The sequence below is a fragment of the Condylura cristata genome, unplaced genomic scaffold, assembly GCF_000260355.1.
Source record: "Condylura cristata isolate star-nosed mole 26May11 unplaced genomic scaffold, ConCri1.0 scaffold00004, whole genome shotgun sequence".
In the NCBI taxonomy this organism is placed as follows: Eukaryota; Metazoa; Chordata; class Mammalia; order Eulipotyphla; family Talpidae; genus Condylura; species Condylura cristata.
In genome coordinates, this window is record NW_004567105.1 from 55,556,745 (window position 1) to 55,577,696 (window position 20,952).

Genomic DNA, 20,952 nt, shown 5'->3' on the forward strand with positions numbered 1-20,952 from the left:
TTTCCTTGTATTCTTCAAATATAGGTACCTACATGTACAGTAAACTAAGGTGTCAATATATTAATGCTAAAATGGTCACACTTAAAACAAGCACTAAATTCATCACATCCCAGTAATGGAATCATTGACAGAATTGGTTAAAATTTCAAAAAGTAAATTAATTTCCTAATACTGATTTTTAAATACCACTTCTTTTATAAGTGCTAGAGGGAACAACAAAAAGGGATTTTCAAATGATACATATTCACCCAATTTGCAAACAAAACTCTGACAACTGTAAGCTACAACTGTCACGTCTTCAATTGGTTTTGATAACTGCAAATTACTTCCTCATGAGTAAATCTGTATCAAATCTTTCCAAAACAGTAAACTTACACAAACAATTGTACTTACTAGAAAGGTCCTGATTTGACCTAAACTGAAAGCTACCAGTTAACTACTCCTCATCACTGAGACACTTGAGCCCCAGTGTAATACTGGCCGGGGATTCCCTGCATTGCTCTGGGACCTGCTGTTTGTATAATCAAACACCGAACTGCAAAATCACCTTTCTAAAAAGACTAAAAGCAAGAGGCCAAGTTTCACTATTTAGTGTTCTGAAGCAAATTAGGGTTTGGGATTTCACTGGGAATGACCACTATCAACATGCCATCGCCCTTCCGAGGCATTTAGTTACAATACCTCCTCTGTTTTCCATTCAACTACCTCAGTTAAATTTCCACAAGAACCAAATACACAAAAAGTTGATTCCACGGTGTGGCTGAAAGCTTCTGGGTACAAACCCAGAGATTATGCAGACATTATGCAGAAAAGGCAAAGGAAAGAGAACAATGATTAGAAAACGTGATGACATTACCTTGCCCGTCTTGTGATCAAACCAGACGAGAGCATGGTTCCTTGACAGCACTTTGCAATCAAAGGTAGCATTATTCTGCGCAGGTCGACAGCGGGCCACAGAACGGCCAATTTTAATGGGTTCGTCCAGGTAGACATGACGCTCCTGAAAAGGGTGCGAGTTCGGGCGGCAAGTGAAGATGGCCAAGGCTGACGGCATCGAGGACAGACTGAGGGGTGTCTCTCCTACCAGGGACAAAGAGGAGTTCCACCGAATCCCGACTGCCCTTCACAAGCCTGTACCCCTATCCCCCCCAAAATTTTAAATCAAAACAAACTGCGCATTGTCTAAGCATAACCAGTGAACATCAACAACTCTTCACTAGAGTGGGAAGACAAGCCAGCACAAGCCCCATCACCTCCTTCAAACCCCAGCAGCGCCCTGATCACGAAAAGTCCCCAACTGGCAGCTTTCAGTCCATCTTCTTCCCGAGGAAGAAAAGGTTCAAACATCGGACAGCTTCGGCCAAGAAAAGTCCTGGAAGACAGTTTGGGGACTGGAGGTATCCAAGCAGATGAGTCACACGCCAATTCTTGCGTTTTGTTTGGGATCGCGGCCGCTTTTCCCCCTTGGTGGCGGAAATGTTGCAGCACTGCAGCATGAAGAAAGGGTCGGTTCGGTGCGGCCAAGAAAGTCTTTTTGGGCCGAAGGAAGGTGTACCCGAGCACCTCTCCGCCGACACCGCTCGTTCCCGGTTCCCGGGGGTCTCGGAAGTAGAAGGGCGAGAGGGTCTAGACAACCAGCAAGACAGTCTGCATTACCCCTGCTTCGCGGAAGCCGCCCGGGAGGTGGGACAGGACGCCCGGCCCCGCACGAGCCGAGGCGGCGTGGGCTAGGGTCCTTCGCGCGAGGAGTGGGACCCGCGGGGTAGGCGGGTGCGACCGAGGCGGGCCTCCCGGGCACCTGGCGGGCGTCCCCGCGAGCAGGGCGGGGATCCGGCTCGGCAGGCCGGTGCGGACCGTGCTAGGCGCAACCCCCGGAAGAATCGGGGGTCTCTGCCCGCAGGAAGTTGAGCCCTGGACAACTGAGCTCCTGGCTGTTGCTAAGCAGACCCGCTGCCTCCCTTCAGAGTCGCCCCTGCGAGGGTCGCATCTCAGGGACAGCAGCCGCAGTTCCTAGCGGACGAGGAGGTGGGGGAGGGAGACTGGCCCGGAGGTTGGGGGAGAGGCCTGGAGGCCCCGGGCTGGGTCCGCCGCAGCCTCCACTACTCGCGGCGGGCGGGACACACTCAGACCATGTCAGACGAAGCAGGAAACTTTCCGACCTGGTGGGGAAAACATCAAAACAAACGGCCGTCAGGCGCCGGTGCCCGCCCGCCTTAGCCCACGATCTACTCAACCCCGATACCACCAGCCCCCGAGATTGGCCTGGACTTCGACCGATCTCTCCGCGGACAGCCTGCGAGGGTTTAGAGTCCCGACGCCACAATGGGTTCAGCCGCCCCTGCCGCCGCCGCCGCCTCAGCTTACCTTGCCAGCGCCCGCCGCCATAGTGACTCTGACTGAAACCTACCCGGTGCACCGCCACCGGAATGCGCACCCTTCAAGGGCCCTCCTACCCCCTCTCCCGCGCCGTAGCCCGACGTGCCACGTGACTGACGCCATGGAAGCCATGATAGTCAAGGGCAGAAAAGAGGGCAAGCTAATTTTAACGAGCTCCCGCGTCATCTTAGTTAAGGGCTGAAAGCTTCAAACCATAAGACGATCTTTACGACCATTTTGGTTAAGGGCAAGGAAAAAAATTTGACCTGTTGCAGGTTTTCTAAATAAAACGTGCCAACTTCTTATTTTTTCATCTTGATAAGGAGGTACTAAGTTTTACTAAATTTTATTCACTGTAGTTCTCGTTGAAAATAGCACCGGCAAAAAGAAAAGACCCGTCCAAAGGAGATGTTTATTAGCAGTCATCTTAGATGTGGGCAATACAGTCCCTTGAGAGCTACCTCAGGTGTGAACAACCAAATTCCCACAAAGATAAGGAGGTACGTCCTCTCCCTGCTAAAGACTTCTTTGTGTATGAAGACGGATGGAACTGCTTTCTGATTTAAATGACAGATCTTCTCAATAAACCTATGATGTCTTCCCGAACTTCATTGCACTTTCTACCCTAGGAAGAATGTGACTCAAGAAAGTTTAAAATAATTTGCTTCCAGAAAGAGGTCTGTTTATAATATGAAAAAAAGGTTGGTCTTTACCGTCGCTCGTAATATTGAGGTAGATGAGTTTGGGGTCTGAACGAGGAAAGACTGCAAAATCCAAACAAAAATTTCAAAAAAGATGGTGGGAAAGAATCAATAATGACTTCATTCTTCAGATTCCTTTGATAACACGCTCTACTGTGTGACCTTGGACAAGTTCCTAACCTTTCAAGCCGTTTTTCCCATCTATACCATGGAAATAATAAACCCATCTGTTATTATGAGAATTCAAGATGATTGTCCATTTTGCTCATGAAGAATGATTTTTTATTGCAAAACTTATATATAGGGTTTTGGCTCTACCCTAACCTCTGTAATGTGCCCTGGGGACATAAAACCCTAAATAAACAAAACCTCTATCCCTATTGTCTGAGCATGCCTTAGTGTTATGGGATAGGAGTGAAAAATACAGACCCCTATCATTTTGATGTAGTGGGACCTAAGAAGGAGGCAAGCACTGACTAAAGGAGCTAAGTTTAATGTCTAAGGAGGTAACTAAAATGAATGACATTCAATTAAAAAAAAAAACAACTGAAGTTCAATTCAGTAAATAAAGTATTTTTAAATTGTTTCATACATTTCCAAGAAGGGGAAATAGTGAAAAAGGAAACAAGCTATTGAAACACTAGACCAATATACCTGCCACATGATAATGACTCAATATTTGACACATGAATGAAAAATATATACTGTTTCTCTTTATTACAGGATAAAGAAGGAATGGTACAAAGTGAGGGTGGAGAGAACATACATTAGATTATGAAGACCTTACATACTTTTCCAAGACTCTTCACTAACTCAATAACTACTACTGTGTTTCAGTTGCTTTATTCTGAGAAAAATCAGGATCCATTGAAAACTTTTAATACAAGATGGTGATAAGTTTTTATTTCTGATAAAATAACTTTTAGGCTTATGTGGAATAAAATAATATAGATCCTTCCACAAATCCCTAATGAATGCTGCGTATTAGTTTACAAATCATTGATGCATTCTTTTAGTCATTTATTGTGTATTTAATTGAATGCCTGATGAGACACTTTTCTCAAAGCTGAGGAACTTTGAAAGGCCCTGGAAAATAGCAAAGTCTCCCATAAGTTGGTCACACAATTTAGTTGATGACATAATGAGATCCTTGCTGCAATAAGTATATCAAGAATAACAGGAGCATGGTGAAGAAGTTTAACTGAGTCTTGAAAAAAATAGCAGGGGCTGAGGAGAGACGAGGAGGAGGATAAAAAAGGGAAAAAAGATAGAAGGAACAGGCCAACTAGTGTGATGGCAATAGGATAATGAAATGTTAGGCCAAAGTCATCATAAATTATTGAGAGAAAAGGATTCTAAGGAAACTACAGGTCCACATTACTGTGGTATATGGGGGTGAGGAGGATGAAGTGTAGTATCCATTGCTAAAGAATTGTAGGGAGTGCAAAGGACTGCAGAACATTTCCATCTTTCTCCTAGAAAGTCAAAGTAGAGTAAATGAAAATCAATGTCTCAGAATAAGACATTGCATCACCATTTACCAACATTGTATATGGTAAATTATTTAGCTTTTCTATGCCTGTTTCCTCATTTGAAAAACGGATAATAAGTGGATAAGGTAGTCTTGGACTGTTAAATAAATAAAACACTTGAAAAAATGCCCAACCTGATACTTGAAAATACTTGTCAGAAAATGTTAATTTTTGTTATTATTACTAATACTAAGAATTCTCCCAGTTTTCCACATTCAATAAGGAGAAAATTGTCTTTTCCATAATTTTTAATAGAGAAACTGGTTCATAAATATGGAAACAAAAATTGTCTCCTTATATTAAGTTCTACTATAACATTAATGTTAAGCAAATAGTGAGTTTTGTTTTTTTTCTACAAGAAAAGCTGGACTGCTATGTCCTGGAATGGAAGAATCTTACCAAGCTACATAGGGTAGTAGAAATGCCAAAATGGCATTGAAGGCGTTTTTCACCCACTGGCATTTGGTAGGCACAGAAAAGGCTTAAATTAAGAAATCTCATACATGAGATATTTTGAATTCTAAGCCATGTGGGTGTTCCCTACAATTCTGTATCCATACAATATTTTAATTAACTGAAAAACATGTCATGTTCTGAGCAATTTGGAATGGCAACATTTCCAATATTGTAGTTTTTATTTCCCTTGTTTAAGATTTTACCTTTTAAATAGATTATAGCTATTACTACTGCTATGATGTATGCTACTTTTCATTTTAAGAAAGCAAAAAGAAAACTGTAAAATTAGTACCCTTTTACCATGAAAGATAGGCAATTATTAGCATTTCAGATGTGAAGGAGACAACTCTGTAAATACACTCAGCAAACTCCCCTAATTGATACCAACTTAATTGGAGTTTGACCAATGATGTATGATATAATAAATTATGGAATACTTGCATAACTGCTTAAGCAGAGTATTTGGATTGCAAATGTAGATAAACGTACTAATTAACAATGAGACACAAAGTAATCAAATATTAAAATTGAGAGTATATTTTTGTTATGGAGAACACTAACTTATTAAAACTGAAGTTTGATCTTCCCAGTAAGGAAGGCTCTCCTCACAGGGTGGCTCTAATAAGTGGAAATATCCTGTCATTTCCCAGGTGTCCAGGGTGGAGTGACCCATACATTCCAGAGCTACTGCTCATCTGTTTGTGATTTTCTGGTTCTTCAGGAAATAAAAGAAAAATAATTATCTGACATCAAGTAAAAACATTTATCTTTCCACTTAACAATCTTTTCCTGCCAATATAAAAAATGGAAAAAAGAGTAGTAACTCTCAAAAGCAACACAGACAAGTAATCCAACTCCCTCATTTTACAGGAAACTGAGGCTTGTGTCCTCATGATAGATAAACCTTTTCCTCATGACAACCCCAAGTGGTATTAACCCCATCTTATAGGTAGGTAAACTGAGACTGCAAAATGTAAGTGTCTATGCTAGATTTAAAATACATGCTAACGTTTTGGTTTTGTTTTGTTTTGAAAGAATTTCTTTACCTTTTTTTGGATCGATAAAAGTAATGCATACTCAATATATGTATTCAAATAAACAAAAGCAAAGAAAGCATAAGTCCTCTTTAACCACATCACAAATCTTCACTCCAGAGGTAAATACTGTTTTGCCAGTTATATCCTTCCACAAATTTTTCTAAGCCACATGAGGCATGCTCTGAAAATAGCATATTTGGGAAATCGTCATTAAAAGCCTTATTTCTAGGGGCCCTCCCTGGTAGTGCAGCAGGTTGGAGCACTGCAAAGCTAAGCCAAGCTATGGCCCCTTCAGTGTGAGTTCGATCCCCACCCAAGAGGTGACTCACATAGCCCAGCAGACCTCTCCCGTCTCACCCACTGCTCCCCCCAGCAGTGTACTTTGTCAATCTGCATGCTCTGCTCCCCAATCTATTTCTGGTGAATCTTCTCACTACCCCTGCACCTTTGTATGCATAAGTAAATAAAATCTTTAAAAAAAAAAAAAAGCCTTATTTCTAAAAGTGAATAAGTCTATTTCAAGGGAAATGGGCAAAAGGAAGGGAAGAAACTATTTGTTTTAGACACTCTTGTTTAAGTCCCACTTTGATTAAGGAAAGTACTCACTGCTTTTTTTTTTTTTTTATAATCGAAGAATGTTACTTGGAATGTAACAAATGCATAGTGATAAAAAGGATGAGTCAGAAAGCCACTTGAGGCATTTTCTTTCTGAATTTTTATTGGTATATTTGGGCTTGTTTTAAATAATTTAGTTATCAATTAAAATAGCACAAAACATTTATATGTGGTGGTTTTATTCATGTAGTGATATTTTTAAAAGAGCATTTTAATTCTATTCCTTATTCTGGGAGAAGTATGACAATTTGAATCATCACTTTAGAACATAATTAATTGTGCTTCCTTTTAATAAGCTCCACTGAGCTTTTGTATCAGATAAGTGCATTGTTGCCACTATTGTACAGTACTGTCATAGATAAGGGTTAATAGCATCTCACCAAATAGCTATGCTTAGGAAAATTGACAGATTTTCTCAGAGATCTTTGGTCTTAAGCATCCCTAAGAAGATTGTATGAAACAGTGAAGAGGGGCCTTCCCTGGTGGCTCACTGGGTTGGAGTGCTGCACTGTGAAGCTAAATCAAGCTGTAGCCACTTCAGTGTGAGTTTGATCCCTGCCGGGGAGGTGATCCACAAAGCAGGGCAGACTTTCCCTGTCTCACCTGCTGCTCAGCAGTATACATAGTTGAGTTGGCTGTTCTCCCCACTCTTGTTTCTGGTGAATCCTCTCGCTGCCCCTGCACCTCTGTCTGTACCCCATTTCTGTATGCATGCATAAATAAATCTTTATTTAAAAACACACACACACACACACACACACACATACAAAACAGTGAAGAGACCTATGAAAAAAAGAGAGCCTAGAATGCCTGGAATTTCTTTACTCCTACTCCCTTCAAGCATACAAAGCTAGGGAGAGGAGATAATTGTGGAGATTTTGCTGGATTATATATGTAGGGCCTATTCATGCATCATGGTGTGTCCTTACGTAAGACAAGACTCTGCTTTGTTTTGAAATGCTTGATAATTTTTTTTTTAACAAATGATACCTCTTTTTTTTCTGGGCCCCTCAAATTATGGAGCTGTTCTGCCTTGAGTACTGTTTTGAGAGTCCCACCTCTTCTGCATAAGTCAAGCATGTTAACAAACATGACACGTGAAACGATGAAGGAGAAATTCAGACTATTGAAAGTGAAGAAAAATCCCTCAGAAATGAGAACATTTTAAGTGAAACCAGAGAGATCCATCTCTGCATCACCTAAGACTTAATTATGTAACTTGTAACATAGCAAAGATGATAACAGAAAAATAAAATTGCTTTGAGGCCTTCCCTGGTGGCGCAGCAGGTAAAAGCACAGCACTGAGAAGCTAAAGCCACTTCTGCATGAGTTCGATTCCCGCCTGCCCCGGAGGAGACCACATAGCGTGGCAGACCTCTCCTGACCCACCCGCTGCTCCCCTCAGCAGTGTACTTCATAGATCTGCCTGTTCTGCTCCCCACTCCGTCTCTGGTGAAGCCTCTCACCGCCCCTTTACCTCTGGCCTGTGCCCCAGTTCTGTATGCATAAATAAATAAATCTTTTTTAAAAAATTGCTTTGATTCTGTAACATATCTTCTCACTCTAGATTAGATTCTGTTGTTATTCTTGAAAACAGTGAAAATTTCATAGAATCAATATAGAATCTTGGATTTTATTATAACTTTATGAAAATTTCAAATGTTTAGGATAATTGAAATAAAATTACGGTGGGTGCACATACATGCCCCTCCTTGATTCAAAGTTATTACCATTTGAGGCCACCAGGGAGGGCCTCAAAGCAATTTTTTTTTTCTGATATCATCTTGGTATCTGTAATACCATTTGGCCATTTTTTTCTTATTTGTCTATCCAAGTGTATGTTTTCGGAAGTCTTTGACAGTAAGTTGCAGATATCATGACACTTTACTCCAAAGTAGATCAGCATGCAATTCCTAACAATACAGGTATACTCCTAAATAGCTAGGATATATGGGTATAAAGGGTAGGTAGTAAGTTATGTTACATGGCAAAGAAAAACTTGACAAATATGATTAAGAGTGCAGAACTTGAGCTGTGGAGATTATCCTGGCTTACCCAGGTGGATTTACTTTTAATCACATGAGTCCTTGAAAGTGGAAGATGGAGGCCGAGAGAAGGTTACAGATACACTGCATTTCTTTTTTTTTAAGGTTTATTTTATTCACTTATGCAACAAGAGTTGGGCTGTAGGCCAGAGATGTTGGGGGCGAGGTGAGAGGATTCACCAGAGACAGAGTGGGGAGCAGAACAGGTGGACTGACTGAAATACACTGCTGAGGGGAGTAGGGGGCAAGACAGGAGAGGCCTGCTGCACCATGTGGGTCAGCTCCCTGGCCAGTAATAGAACTCAGTGCTCCAGTGGCTGGTCATAGCTTCACAGAGCTAAGACTTAACCCCTTGTGCTACCAGGGAGATCCAGGTCCGAGATAAGTAACATCAGAACTCAACCTTGTTGCTAACTTGAAGACAGAGGAAGACGGACCAAAAACAAGGAAGGAAGGAAGCTCTGGAAGTTGGAAAAAGGCATAAAAAACTGAAACTCTCTGAGAGCCACTGGAAAGGAGCTCAGTTCTGCCAACACCTCGTGAGACCTAACTGGGGTTCTGACCCAGGAACTGGAAGATAATTCCTATAGTATAGTTTTAAGTCACTAAATTCATGTTCATTTATTACAGCAGAAATAGAAAATGAATGCCTCTCCCATTTATATTTACCTTTGAAATAATAATCTCTTATTCTGTTGGATATTTTATCTGAAGGATTTTCCTTTTTTGTTTTTAAAGACTTATTTATTTATGCATATAAGACCTGGGTACAGGTCAGAGGTATGGGAGGTGAGAGGATTCACCAGAGACAGTGTAGGGAGCAGCATAGGCAGATCCACTGAAACACACTGCTGAGGGAAGCAGTGGGCCAGACAGGAGACATCTGCAGGGCTATGTGGGTCACCTCCCCGGCCTGGGATAGAACTCTTGCTATAGTGGTTGCAGATAGCTTCTTGTGCTGGACTTTAACACATTGTGCCACCAGGGAGGGCCCAGATTTTCCTTTTCTATTTCACTTTGAAAACAATAACTTTAATGCTATGAGAAAAGAAAGGCAGAACCCTAGGCTATTCTCTGAAAGCAGGGCTAGATTTTCTATGGCTCTGTTTGCCAGGTCCTGGCAGGCTCATTTACAGAAGGGAATATAGAGGGAGGGGAATTGCCCTCCAGTCCTGTTAAGTACAGCAGCTATTTGTTTTAAGGAAAACAGTTTATTCCTAAGCTCTTATTTTTTTTAAAAGATTTTAATTCATTTATGCATACAGAAATGGTATCCAGGTCAGAGGTGCAGGGGCAGCGAGAGAATTCAACAGAAACAGAGTGGGGAGAAAAACAGGCAGATAGATGAAGTACACTCCTGAGAGGAACAACGAGCAAGACAGGAGAGGTCTGCTGCGCCATGTGGGTCACCTCCAGGGTGGGGATCGTACTTGCGCTGAAGCCACCACAGTTTGGTTTAGCTTGGCAGTGCAGCACTGCAACCTGCTGTTCCACCAGGGAGGGCCCTGTACTTACCTTTCATAGAACTGGTAACAATTTGTAAGGGGGTATGAGTATAATATCTTGATTAATGTCTGTTGTCCCTCTGTACCATATGCATTGGAAGAGTAAGGACCTTGGCTGTTTTTGCTTTCTATGTGCTATCACCAGCACATAGCTTGTTGCCTGACCTGTAGTAAACACAAAAACAAATGACTGGATCATTGACTATGCAAAAATCTAGTCCTTAAGTAGCTATTGAAAAATTAAACTGCTGTATACAATAGTATTGCAAATAATATCATTAAATTATATGTGAATTTAAACTACGTTATTTTAAATAATATTATATAATTTTCAAGAAAGAAAAGGTTGTTTTCAATATGAACTTAGGACCCCTTTGCAAATTATTATATTATAGAGGTCTTTTCCCTAGATACAGATACAGATTATACTGTCTGAATTTCATTCCCTAGACATCAATGTGTTCTTGTATATGTGTGGGTTTCTTCCAAAAGTTCTCTCAGGAGGTCAGAAACAGATTGTCTAGAAAGACAATGAGCAGTGTCTTCACTTCCTGCTGGAAGCCACTGTAGAGCCAGGCAGGCAGGGAGCCCACCCTGGGCTATTGTACTCAGCTGTGATTGTGATTCTCCCCTTCACTAGCCCAGATGGAGCGGTTTGCAGGCAATGGAGCTAAAATAAACTCTGACTAAGCAATGCCTCCCTTGCTGAAGAAATTTCTAAGAGTTAAAACTAACAGAAAAGTTACAGTTTTCTAGGAACACTTTTCTAGGAGTGTGAAAGTAGAGCATCATCAGTTAAAATAAAGAGCAGAGCAATGAGCCTGAAAAGCACTTGCACATTAAGCTTTGAGGAAGAGTCTACCCAGCCCCAACTTGTTTCCATGCAGTCTAAGTCTCAGTTCTATTTGGGTAAATATTTGTGAGAGGGAGCTTTTTTTCTTCTTCAAGTTGGCTGTTATTGGTTAGTGTCCTGTGCTTGCAAGCAGCGTAAACTAACCCCTGGTGAACCTAAGCTTATGAAAATTATTGGAAATGCATGGGGTAGCTCAGAGAATAGAAATAAATGCCAAAGAAGCAAGTATTGGGAGTAATGGGTAGCAAAGCTAATGAGAAGAGCTAATAGCAGCCTCTTTAAGCCACCAACTTCACTAGAAATGAACATACCCCTTTTTAGTGTTTTTGTCCCTTTCCTCAAGATTAAAATTCCCAAGTTTAATTCACCTAGATTGGGTTACTCCCATTTCATGGTTAGAAGGCCAAAGTACCTTGAAGGACAGCCCCTGAATTCTATATCTAGTAATACATGCATGATTTCCCAAAGTCATTGGATGGGAAGAATTATTGGGCAGACAAAAGCATTGGATGTCTACTTATCAGTCTATTCATTGAATGTACATTTAGGAAACTTTATTTTCTTGAGTATGATAGCAAAGAAGTATAGGCCTATGGAATCCTTGCAAATAATTTCCTTATGACCTTAAACAAATTGTGAACCCTCTCTGAGTCATAGTTTCCTCTTTTATAAAACATATTGAACAGTTAGACCAGAGCATCCACAATGGCTTATAGAGAGGAAAGAGCCAGAAAAGAGAGTTTCCTCCCACATACTGCCAGGCAATGTAACATTGACTGACTCATTTTCAAATTCTGGGTTTTTCTATGTATAAAATAAAGGAGTTGAGAAAACACTTTGAGTTTTCTCTAGCACCTACAGTCCATCATTACTCTATAAAATCATAGAGGAAAGTCATTAATTCTGTCTCTCCCCCGAAATCAATGGGATATCCATGTTGCTGTATTTTTTAAGATTTATTTATTTATGCATATAGAACTGGGGTACAGGCCAGGGGTGGTGAGAGGATTCACCAGAGACAGAGTAGGGAACAGAACAGGCAGGTCAATGAAGTACACTCCCGAGGGAAGCATCAAACGGGTCAGGAGCAGTCTGGCACGCCATGTAGGTCACTTCTGGGGCAGGTGGGGATCGAACTCATGTGGAAGTAACTTTAGCTTTTTAGTGCTGTGTTTTAACTCGCTGTGCCACCAGGGAGGGCCCTGGGATATCCATGTTTTTAGGAAATATATACTGAAGTATTAAGTGGTAAGGCCTTATGTATGAAACCTACTCTAAAACAATTCAGAAAAATGCATATATTCATGTATAATACATATGCACATATGTATTAACATACATAGAAAGAGAGAGGGGAAAAGAAGAATATGACCAAGTTTTTAAAAATAGTGAACTTGAACAGTGTGTAGGAGTTCTTTGTGCTATTCTTGAAATTTCTCTAAATGTAATTATTTCAAAGTGAAGTTCAAAAAAAAAAAGTCAAGGGGAAGGGCAAAAGGAAATCTGCTCCTCTGCTTGTGTGTCCAAGGGCCTTTTTATGAATTATTTGTGTGACAGAAAGAATATTTGTATGTCCACATTGCTAGATCCAAAATCTCTAGGGGAAGTTCCTAGTGCCAAGACATGAACTCTACAATGAGTTCTCACTATTGATGTGACAATGCTCCACTGTTGACCTGGAAGACACTGGATAAGGCCTATCTATTTATTCTTCTTGAGGAGACTGACTAAGTGGGTGGAGATTTCCTGTTGGCTTTTCTGATTTTATTTTGTTTTACCAGCTGTTCTGTTTGGAACAACATATTTAAGACATGGCATATATATTTAATATTTTGTAGTTTTAATAGTCACCTATAACTCAATAGATGTCTCCACTTAGTATTAATGTGATTAAAACCAAACATTATTACTTTCACATAGTCATTTCTTATTCCATAATGATTTCAGTATCAGAAGGGTATACACTGCAGGATCACATTAGTAAAACTGTTGAACTTGGGGCCAGAGGTGTGGGGTGGGGAAGGTTGAGAGGATTCACCAGAAACAGTGGGGAGCAGAACAGGTGGACCTACTGAAATATACTGCTGAGGGGAGCATCAAGCGAGATAGGAGAGATCTGCTATGCCATGTGTGTTAGTTCCCTGGCCAGGGATCCAACTCAAGTCACAGTGGCTGGCAATAGCTTGATAGCACTGAGACTTTAGCCTATGCATGACCAGAGAGGCTGCTGTTCTGTATAATTCTGATTTAAAATGTTTAAAGTTACTGCCAAGTCATAAGTGCAGTTATATTGCCTTTAAGTATATATATTTTTTCATTATATATTTTATTTTAGAAGACCATTTAATTGTATGTAAATAATTGTATTCTTCATAAAAATAAATTGAAAAGTATGAAAAAAAATCACTGTAGGAAAGGAAATTGTCCTACTATTGTATGAACTTTCTACTCCCCATAATTAGCACTTTCCATATATTACTTCATTGAATCTTCAAAAGAAGACTAAAGAGGAAGATATTAATATCTCCATTTTTAAAAAAGATTTATTGGCCCTCCCTGGTGGTGCAGCGGGTTAAAGCACTGCACTGAGAAACTAAAGCCACTTCCGCATGAGTTCGATTCCCGCCTGCCCCGGAGGTGACCACATGGCGAGGCAGACCTCTCCTGACCCGCCCGCTGCTCCCCTCAGCAGTGTACTTCGTCGATCTGCCTGTTCTGCTCCCCACTCTGTCTCTGGTGAATCCTCTCACCCTCCGCATCTCTGGCCTGTACCCCAGTTCTATACGAATAAATAATAATAATCTTTAAAAAAAAAAAAAAAGATTTATTTATTTATGCATATAGAACTTGGGTACAGGCCAGAGGTGCAGGGGCGGTGAGAGGACTCACCAGAGACAGAGTGGGGAGCAGAATAGGCAGACTGATGGAGTACGCTGCTGATGGAGCAGCAGGTGGGTCAGGAGAGGTCTGCTGTGCCATGTGGGTCACCTCCAGGGCCAGGATGAAACTCATGCTGAAGTGGCTTTAGCTTTTTAGTGCTGTGTTTTAACCCACTGCGCCACCAGGGAGGGCCTTTAATATCTCCATTTTTAGAAATATTTATTTTCTTACCTAGAAGAATTGGGGTGTAGGCCCGAGGTGCAGGAAGTGAGATTCACAAGAGACAGAGTAGAGAGCAGAATAACTAGATTTTTTTTTTCTGAAATACACTACTAAGGGGAACAGTAGGTGAGACAGTAGAGGTCTGCTGTGCCATATGTATGTCAGCTCCTTGGCAGGGAAATGAACTCAGGCAGTAGTGATAGCACTAAGGCTTAACCCTAAGGCCACCAGGGAAGTCCAATATCCCCATTTTACGAATGAAGTTAAGCTATGTGCTCAAGTTCATGTATTTGTTATAGGTAATAGCATAGGACATGTGGTAGGTACTTATTAAATATTTAATGAATAAATAATACTAATAACAGTAACAGCTTCATTTTACTGAACATCTTTCAGTAACCTAGGATGCTCTAAAACCTGACATGTTCTCCCCTAACCCAGACATTCCACTTTTGCCCTCACTACCTAAACCCACATTCCCTACCACCATAAATTAGATCAGGTTTCCTTTTATTATATCCTAGACTTCTTCTATAGAGCATTCATCACAATAACAATTAAGTAGTTTCTTTTATTCCCTTCTGGACTGGAATCTTAGTAAAGGCAGTGATACATTTTTATCTGTTCCCCACTTTATCCCAGCATCTAATGGTATGACTGAAACATAATCTGCCTGCCTAGTAGGGCTTTATTATATATTTTCTCTCATAATACTCAACCACTTGAGATAGATTCTTATCATCATTTTACAGGTAAAGAAACCAAGGCTCATAGAAGTTAAGTTCCCCAGCATAGGGGAAGCACCATAATGCCTGCCTTCAGTATCTCGTTATTTCACTGCAACTCACTGTTTCCACGTGACAATCTGCTTGACATTATTTCCTATCTCCAGGCACTACCCATTCCTTTACTTTCTCTTCCAGTTCCTATTTTTGCTATCTGATCTGTGGACTCTAATGAAGAGACATGCTTTCCAAGAAGTAATTACAGCAGGTGATATAACCAGGTTAGCTGAGGCCAAGATCTTATGACCTTGATGAGCAAAGCAGCTGGAAACAGCACCTTCTAGAGCCAAAGGATTCAGTTTCCCTTTGGTATTAACTCTTACTTAGTCATGGGAAGTAACTTGAAGTAGTTTCTTTGATTATATAAGTGCATGTCTAGCTCAAAGGGGAGACTAGAAATAAATTTAAAAAATCAAATGTAAATATTTCAGGCTACTAAAACAAATTCTATTATTAGTTTTCTACCTCTGTAGATTATGATTTCTATAAAGCAATGCTTTTTTATATGTAGGTCTAGGTTGTCTGATGCTTCTGCATTGCTGGATATCTTCACAGAGTTGAGAAGACTATTTGGGCAATTGTTTTGAGAGCTATCAAAGTGGGATGGAAACGAATGCTGAGGGCGTATGTGCACTGAATTTCTTCAGTCAGTGATGGAGGAGAGACTGTGAGCAAGAAATGCAGTGTGCTTGGCTTAGTACAACATAATGTAGATTGTTGAGTTCCATCTGTGATGTTATTTAAAGACTGAAAATCTCAATCCTAGACCTTATGAATTGAATTTGTGATGACAGGTTATGCCAGAGAATATCATCAGGTGGTGGTAGAGTTTTGAAAGGCCCTAGATTTGTGCCATTCTGAGGGTGTCAACAGTGGACTTCTCAGAGTAGTCACTGCCAGTGGCATTGTAAGTTTTCCTGTCTCCTTTTCTGGTATTCCTATGCCTTCTGAGAAACACTTTATTATCTGACACATCTGTCCTCAGTTATGTTCCTGAGCTTGTTTCCTTTCTCAGGTGAGTAGCAAGCAAAGCCAGTGACATAACTCATGAAGACATCTTTGCAAGACAGTGGTGCCCTGTGAACCTACTTCCTCATTAGGATGAGAGTCAGCAGGGCTGCAGCAGATCCAGAAAATCAGGATGAATGAATACGAGATTTTCCTGAGAACTGCAGATATGAAAACATCAGAAATATGGGAGGGCACACTTGGTTGTTCTCTCTGGGAAATGGGCCATGAGGGCTTGTGCCATAATAATATAAACATTAAAATTAAGTATGGGCTTATTTTGTTGTCTCTGGCTGGGTCAGTGAGGTAAAATGTGTATTTGAGTTACTCTATGCTATATAGCCAGTCTCCAAGATAACTCCCACAATTGATCCTCACTTGTTTGTAATCATGTTCTTATCTATCTTCCTCCACAGTGATTCTTTGTGGCACAACAGATTGCTACAGAGAGGATATAGTAAGTGGCTTCCAATGGTAGCTTGTTAAAGGATTTACAACTCTGCTTTGGTCTCTGGGAGGACTTATTTTGGGGGAGGCCAGCAGCCATCACATGAAGACTCTTCAGCAACTTTGTGGAGAGGCCTACAGGGAAAAACTGAGTGAGGCCTCTGCCAACATTCAGCACCAACTCATCAGCCATTAGATACAGATTTTCTAGTCCCAATCAGAAGAGTATAGTTCCAGCTGAAATTGAACTAAATCTCATGAAGAATCCCAGCCAGGACTTCTCAGTCAAGTGGCTCCCATAACCCTGATGAATAAAATATTTGTTATTATTTTTAGCTACTAAGTTTTGGGATAATTTTTATGTGACAATTGAAAAAACCTATTGCCGGTGCTATAGAAAAAAAAAAAAAAATAGGAAACTACCTAAGTAGAACAGAAAAATCTTCAGCAAAGAGAGGATATGAGTTGACTTGTCAAAGATGAGTAGGAACTTGCAGGTACATGTAAAACAAAGAGAAGTCATTTCAGGGCCTGGCTTATTTGAAAAAGAACAATTAGTTCAGCATCACTGGGGTACAGTATGTTTCAAGAATGTGATAGAAAGAGATTAGAAGAGTAGACAGGAATTGACTCACAATGTCATGTGCATAAATTTGTCTTTTATCCTGAAGGCACTGAGGAGTCTAAAGAGCCTATTATTTTCCCCATCCTCATAAGTTTCCTTTTCTGATCTACTTGTTTCACTACCTCTAATGTATTATGATCTATGCCCCATTTCTGTATCACTGGATTAATTTTTTTTATTTCCTTCTATTTATTTTACCTATTTTCCAGTAAATTGATATCAGCTTCATAATCTCCCACTTCCCCCTATTTTTTTCCTTTTTCCTCTTCCTAGTTTTTGTAAACAAATGAAAAGAAAACCTCTTCTTTATTGAGTATATAACAGGTGTGGCATAATTTTTTATTTCCTTTTTTGAGTATTGTACAGACTTGGTACTGTTTTTTATCTCATTGTCAATAGCCATATAATTCTTTGAAATTGTTTTCACCTCATATAGTGATTTTCATCTCTAATACCTAAGAATTGTTTAATTAATACCCAGAACTCCAAGTTGGAATGCAAGCATTTCACCTTATTTGCCCTGATTTACTTACTCAAAACTACATATTTAGAAATATCATATGCAGTGCTCATAGCATTAGCATCTCAAGGATTAAAGGATTTCTTTTTTAGTTTGAGATTTCATTTATTTTTAATAATAGTTTATTTTTACATCATTTTGTGCCTTTTTCCATTTCATTTGTAATCCCTGTGGGCTTCCCATCACCAGATCACCTGTTTGCCATAACCATAGTCCAGTGCTCTTTCCTCCCCCCATTTTTGATCCCATTCCCCACTCCACCCGCATAAAATAACTCTAGTATATAGTTACTCATTATTATTATTGTTATTATTTTCTCCTCTGGTCCTTTATACTCCAGCTATAAATGAAACTACCGATATTTTTCCCTTTTCTTTCTGGCTTATTTCACTAAGCATTTTCTTTTCAAAGATTAAAGAATTTTTTAAAAAGTAACTTGCAAACGGGGATGGGGGTGAGGGGTTGGGGTGGGGGTTGGGGAGGGAAGTGCAAGGGACTATGGTGATGGCACACGGGTGCTCGGTGATGGGAAACCCACGGGGATTACTATTGAGATGAAAAAAAAATGTACATGATGTATGTACATGATGTAAAAATAAACTGTTATATATAAAAAAAGTAACTTGCAAGTCATACAATTTTGTAAGCAAGTTGGCAAGAATTATTGTAGTAAATGTGTTAGAAATTCCTGATTTGAGCAGTACTTTTTCCTTTGGTTGTTTCAAAACTATCTTTGTCTCAGTAAAAATTAATGTCATTGGAATTCAAATAATCGCATTTGTGGAAATAACTATGATAAAAAAAATTAGCTACTTGATGGAAAACTGTTTGGAGGTTCCTCAAACTGCTAAACATGGAGCTTCCCTACGACCCAGCAATCCCACTCCTAGGTATCTACCCAAAAGACACAAAAACACTGATTGAAAAAGATACTTGTACCCCCATGTTTATTGCTGCTTTATTTACAATTGGAAAAACATGGAAGTAGCCCAAATGCCCAAAAGTAGATGACTGGATTAGAAAGATGTGGTACATATATACAATGGAATATTACTCAGCAACCAAAAAAGAGAAACACATGTCTTTTGCAGCAACTTGGATGGAACTGGAAAAGATCATGCTTAGTGAGATAAGCCAGAAAGAGAAAGAAAAATACCGGATGGTTTCACTCATAGCAGGAGTATAATGGACCAGGCGAGAAAATAACAAAAATAATGAACAACCATATACCAGAGACATTCTGTGGGGATGGAGTGGGGAATGGGATCAAAAATGGGGGGGGGGGAAGGGAAGGAAATGCACGGGACTATGGTGGTGGCACATGGGTGATTTGGTGATGGGAAACCCGCGGGGATTACAATCAGGATGGAAAAAAAAAATGTGCAAAATGATGTAAAAATAAACTTTGTAATAAAAATAAATAAATAAATAAATACAACTGAAAAAAAAAATAGCTACTTGTTTTTTGTTAACAAAAATGTCCAAGAAAATTAATGTTCAAAATTAGTAATTGAAGGCTAAGTGTTTTTTTAAAGGTTTATTTATTTATTTATTTTTAAAAAGACTTATTTATTTGTTCATACAGAATTGGGGTACAGGCCAGAGATGTGGAGAGTGAGAGGATTCACCAGGGACAGAGTGGGGAGCAGAACAGGCAGATCGACGAAGTACACTGCTGAGGGGAGCAGCGGGCGGGTCAGGAGAGGTCTGTCGCGCCATGTGGTCACCTCCGGGGCAGGCGGGAATCGAACTCGTGGAAGTGGCTTAAGCTTCTTAGTGCAGTGCTTTAACTCTCTGGCCACCAGGGAGGGCCCTAAAGGTTTATTTATTTATGCATACAAGAGCTGAGGTATTGGCCTAAAGTGTGGGGTGGTAAGAGGATTCACCAGAGACAGAGTGGGGAATAGGACAGGCAGATGTACTGAAGTATACTGCTTAAGGGAGCAGAAGATGAGACAGAAGAGGTCTGCTGTACCATGTGGGTCACCTCCCTGGCCAGCAGCTGAACAAACTCCAAGTTGTGCTGCAGAGGCTGGTGATAATTTGATAGTGCTGTCTTTAACCCCTGTGCCACCAGGGAGGCCCAGACCCAGCATTGCTAATTTTTTGTGAATTCACTTCCAGTCATCTCATCATATATATTTTTATATGTACATATACGGGCTTGTAGTTTGGTGTATAAAGAATCACATTCACTGTAGTGTTTTGTTAACTGCTTCTTTCATTTTTGACACTGTAAAGACCCATTCACATCTGTAATATAGATTTGTTTTCCTTTCTAAATGGATGTAGATATCACATTAATACCGTAACTTAATCAGTCATTCACATATTGTTGAATATTTAGATTATCCCAAGATTTTCCTTTAATTAACAATGCCATGGTGAAGATCTCTGTCATATTTTGGTCTTCTTTTTATTTATTTGTTGGCTAGTTAATTAACTCAAATAAAGCAAGGTACAAAGACCCCATTCATCAACTTGTGTCATCACAAGTTACTTCTGTAATTGCAGTAAACTACACAAGACTTTAGGCTTTGAGTGGTCCTGGGAATCTGAATTAGCATTACACTGTTAATCCTCTTTTTTCAGGTCACTGACAGCCCTCTCCAGAGGTCATCTCCATTCTTGGCAGCAAGCAGCCCAGCACACTTACAGCTGTTTCCAGGGTCTCAGTGCTTACTGCCCTGTTTCTCAGACACCCTGCAGCCATTCCAACCTGAGTCTTGTCCTTTGCTGGATGTTCTGAAAATGGGTGCCACTTAAAAAATCCTAAAAACTGGGCCCTCCCTGGTGGCACAGGGTTAAAGCACAGCACTAAGAAACTAAAGCCACTTCAGCATGAGGTGGATCCCCATCCCAGAGGTGACCCACATGTAGGGGCAGACCTCTCCTGACACTCCCGCTGCTCCCCTCAGCAGTGTACTTCATCAGTCATCCTGTTCTGCTCCCCACTGTCTCTCTGGTGAGTCCTCTGCACCTCTGGCCTGTACCCCTGTTCTGTATACATAAGTAAATAAATCTTTTTTAAAAGTCCTAAAAACCCCACACTCCTCACTATATGTTGTTTTTGCATTACCAAAGGCTGTTTTTTGAGGCGACGAAGTAAAGAGGAAGCACTGCTCAATCTTTTCACATAAACCTATGACTAGACAGTTGTCTTTAGAGGAGTTACTTAACCTTGTGAACCTCAAATTCTTTATCGATAAGATAGCAGCAAACTGCCAGTTTTAGGTAGAGGCCATAACATTTAGTTGTCTTTAGCTATTTTTATTCTCTTCCATTCACATTCTGCCTCTTCAACTTTCATGTAAATCCAGAATCTGACCACTTTCCCCCTCCACC

General features: G+C 40.3%; 1 protein-coding gene across 15 annotated transcripts in view; it reads right to left on the reverse strand.

The window, feature by feature from the left end:
- Positions 1–2,447, reverse strand: part of SLMAP (sarcolemma associated protein) — a 127,985-nt gene extending 125,538 nt beyond the window's left edge. For all 15 annotated transcript variants that reach the window (XM_012720323.1, XM_012720314.1, XM_012720316.1 and 12 more), the window contains exons 1-2: positions 2,365–2,447; positions 857–2,159 (exon numbers count right to left, since the gene is read on the reverse strand). In XM_012720323.1, the coding sequence (XP_012575777.1) occupies positions 857–1,054 (198 nt within the window). In that variant the 5' untranslated portion in view covers positions 1,055–2,159; positions 2,365–2,447. The remainder of the gene's footprint in view (positions 1–856; positions 2,160–2,364) is intronic.
- Positions 2,448–20,952: the final 18,505 nt, after the last annotated feature.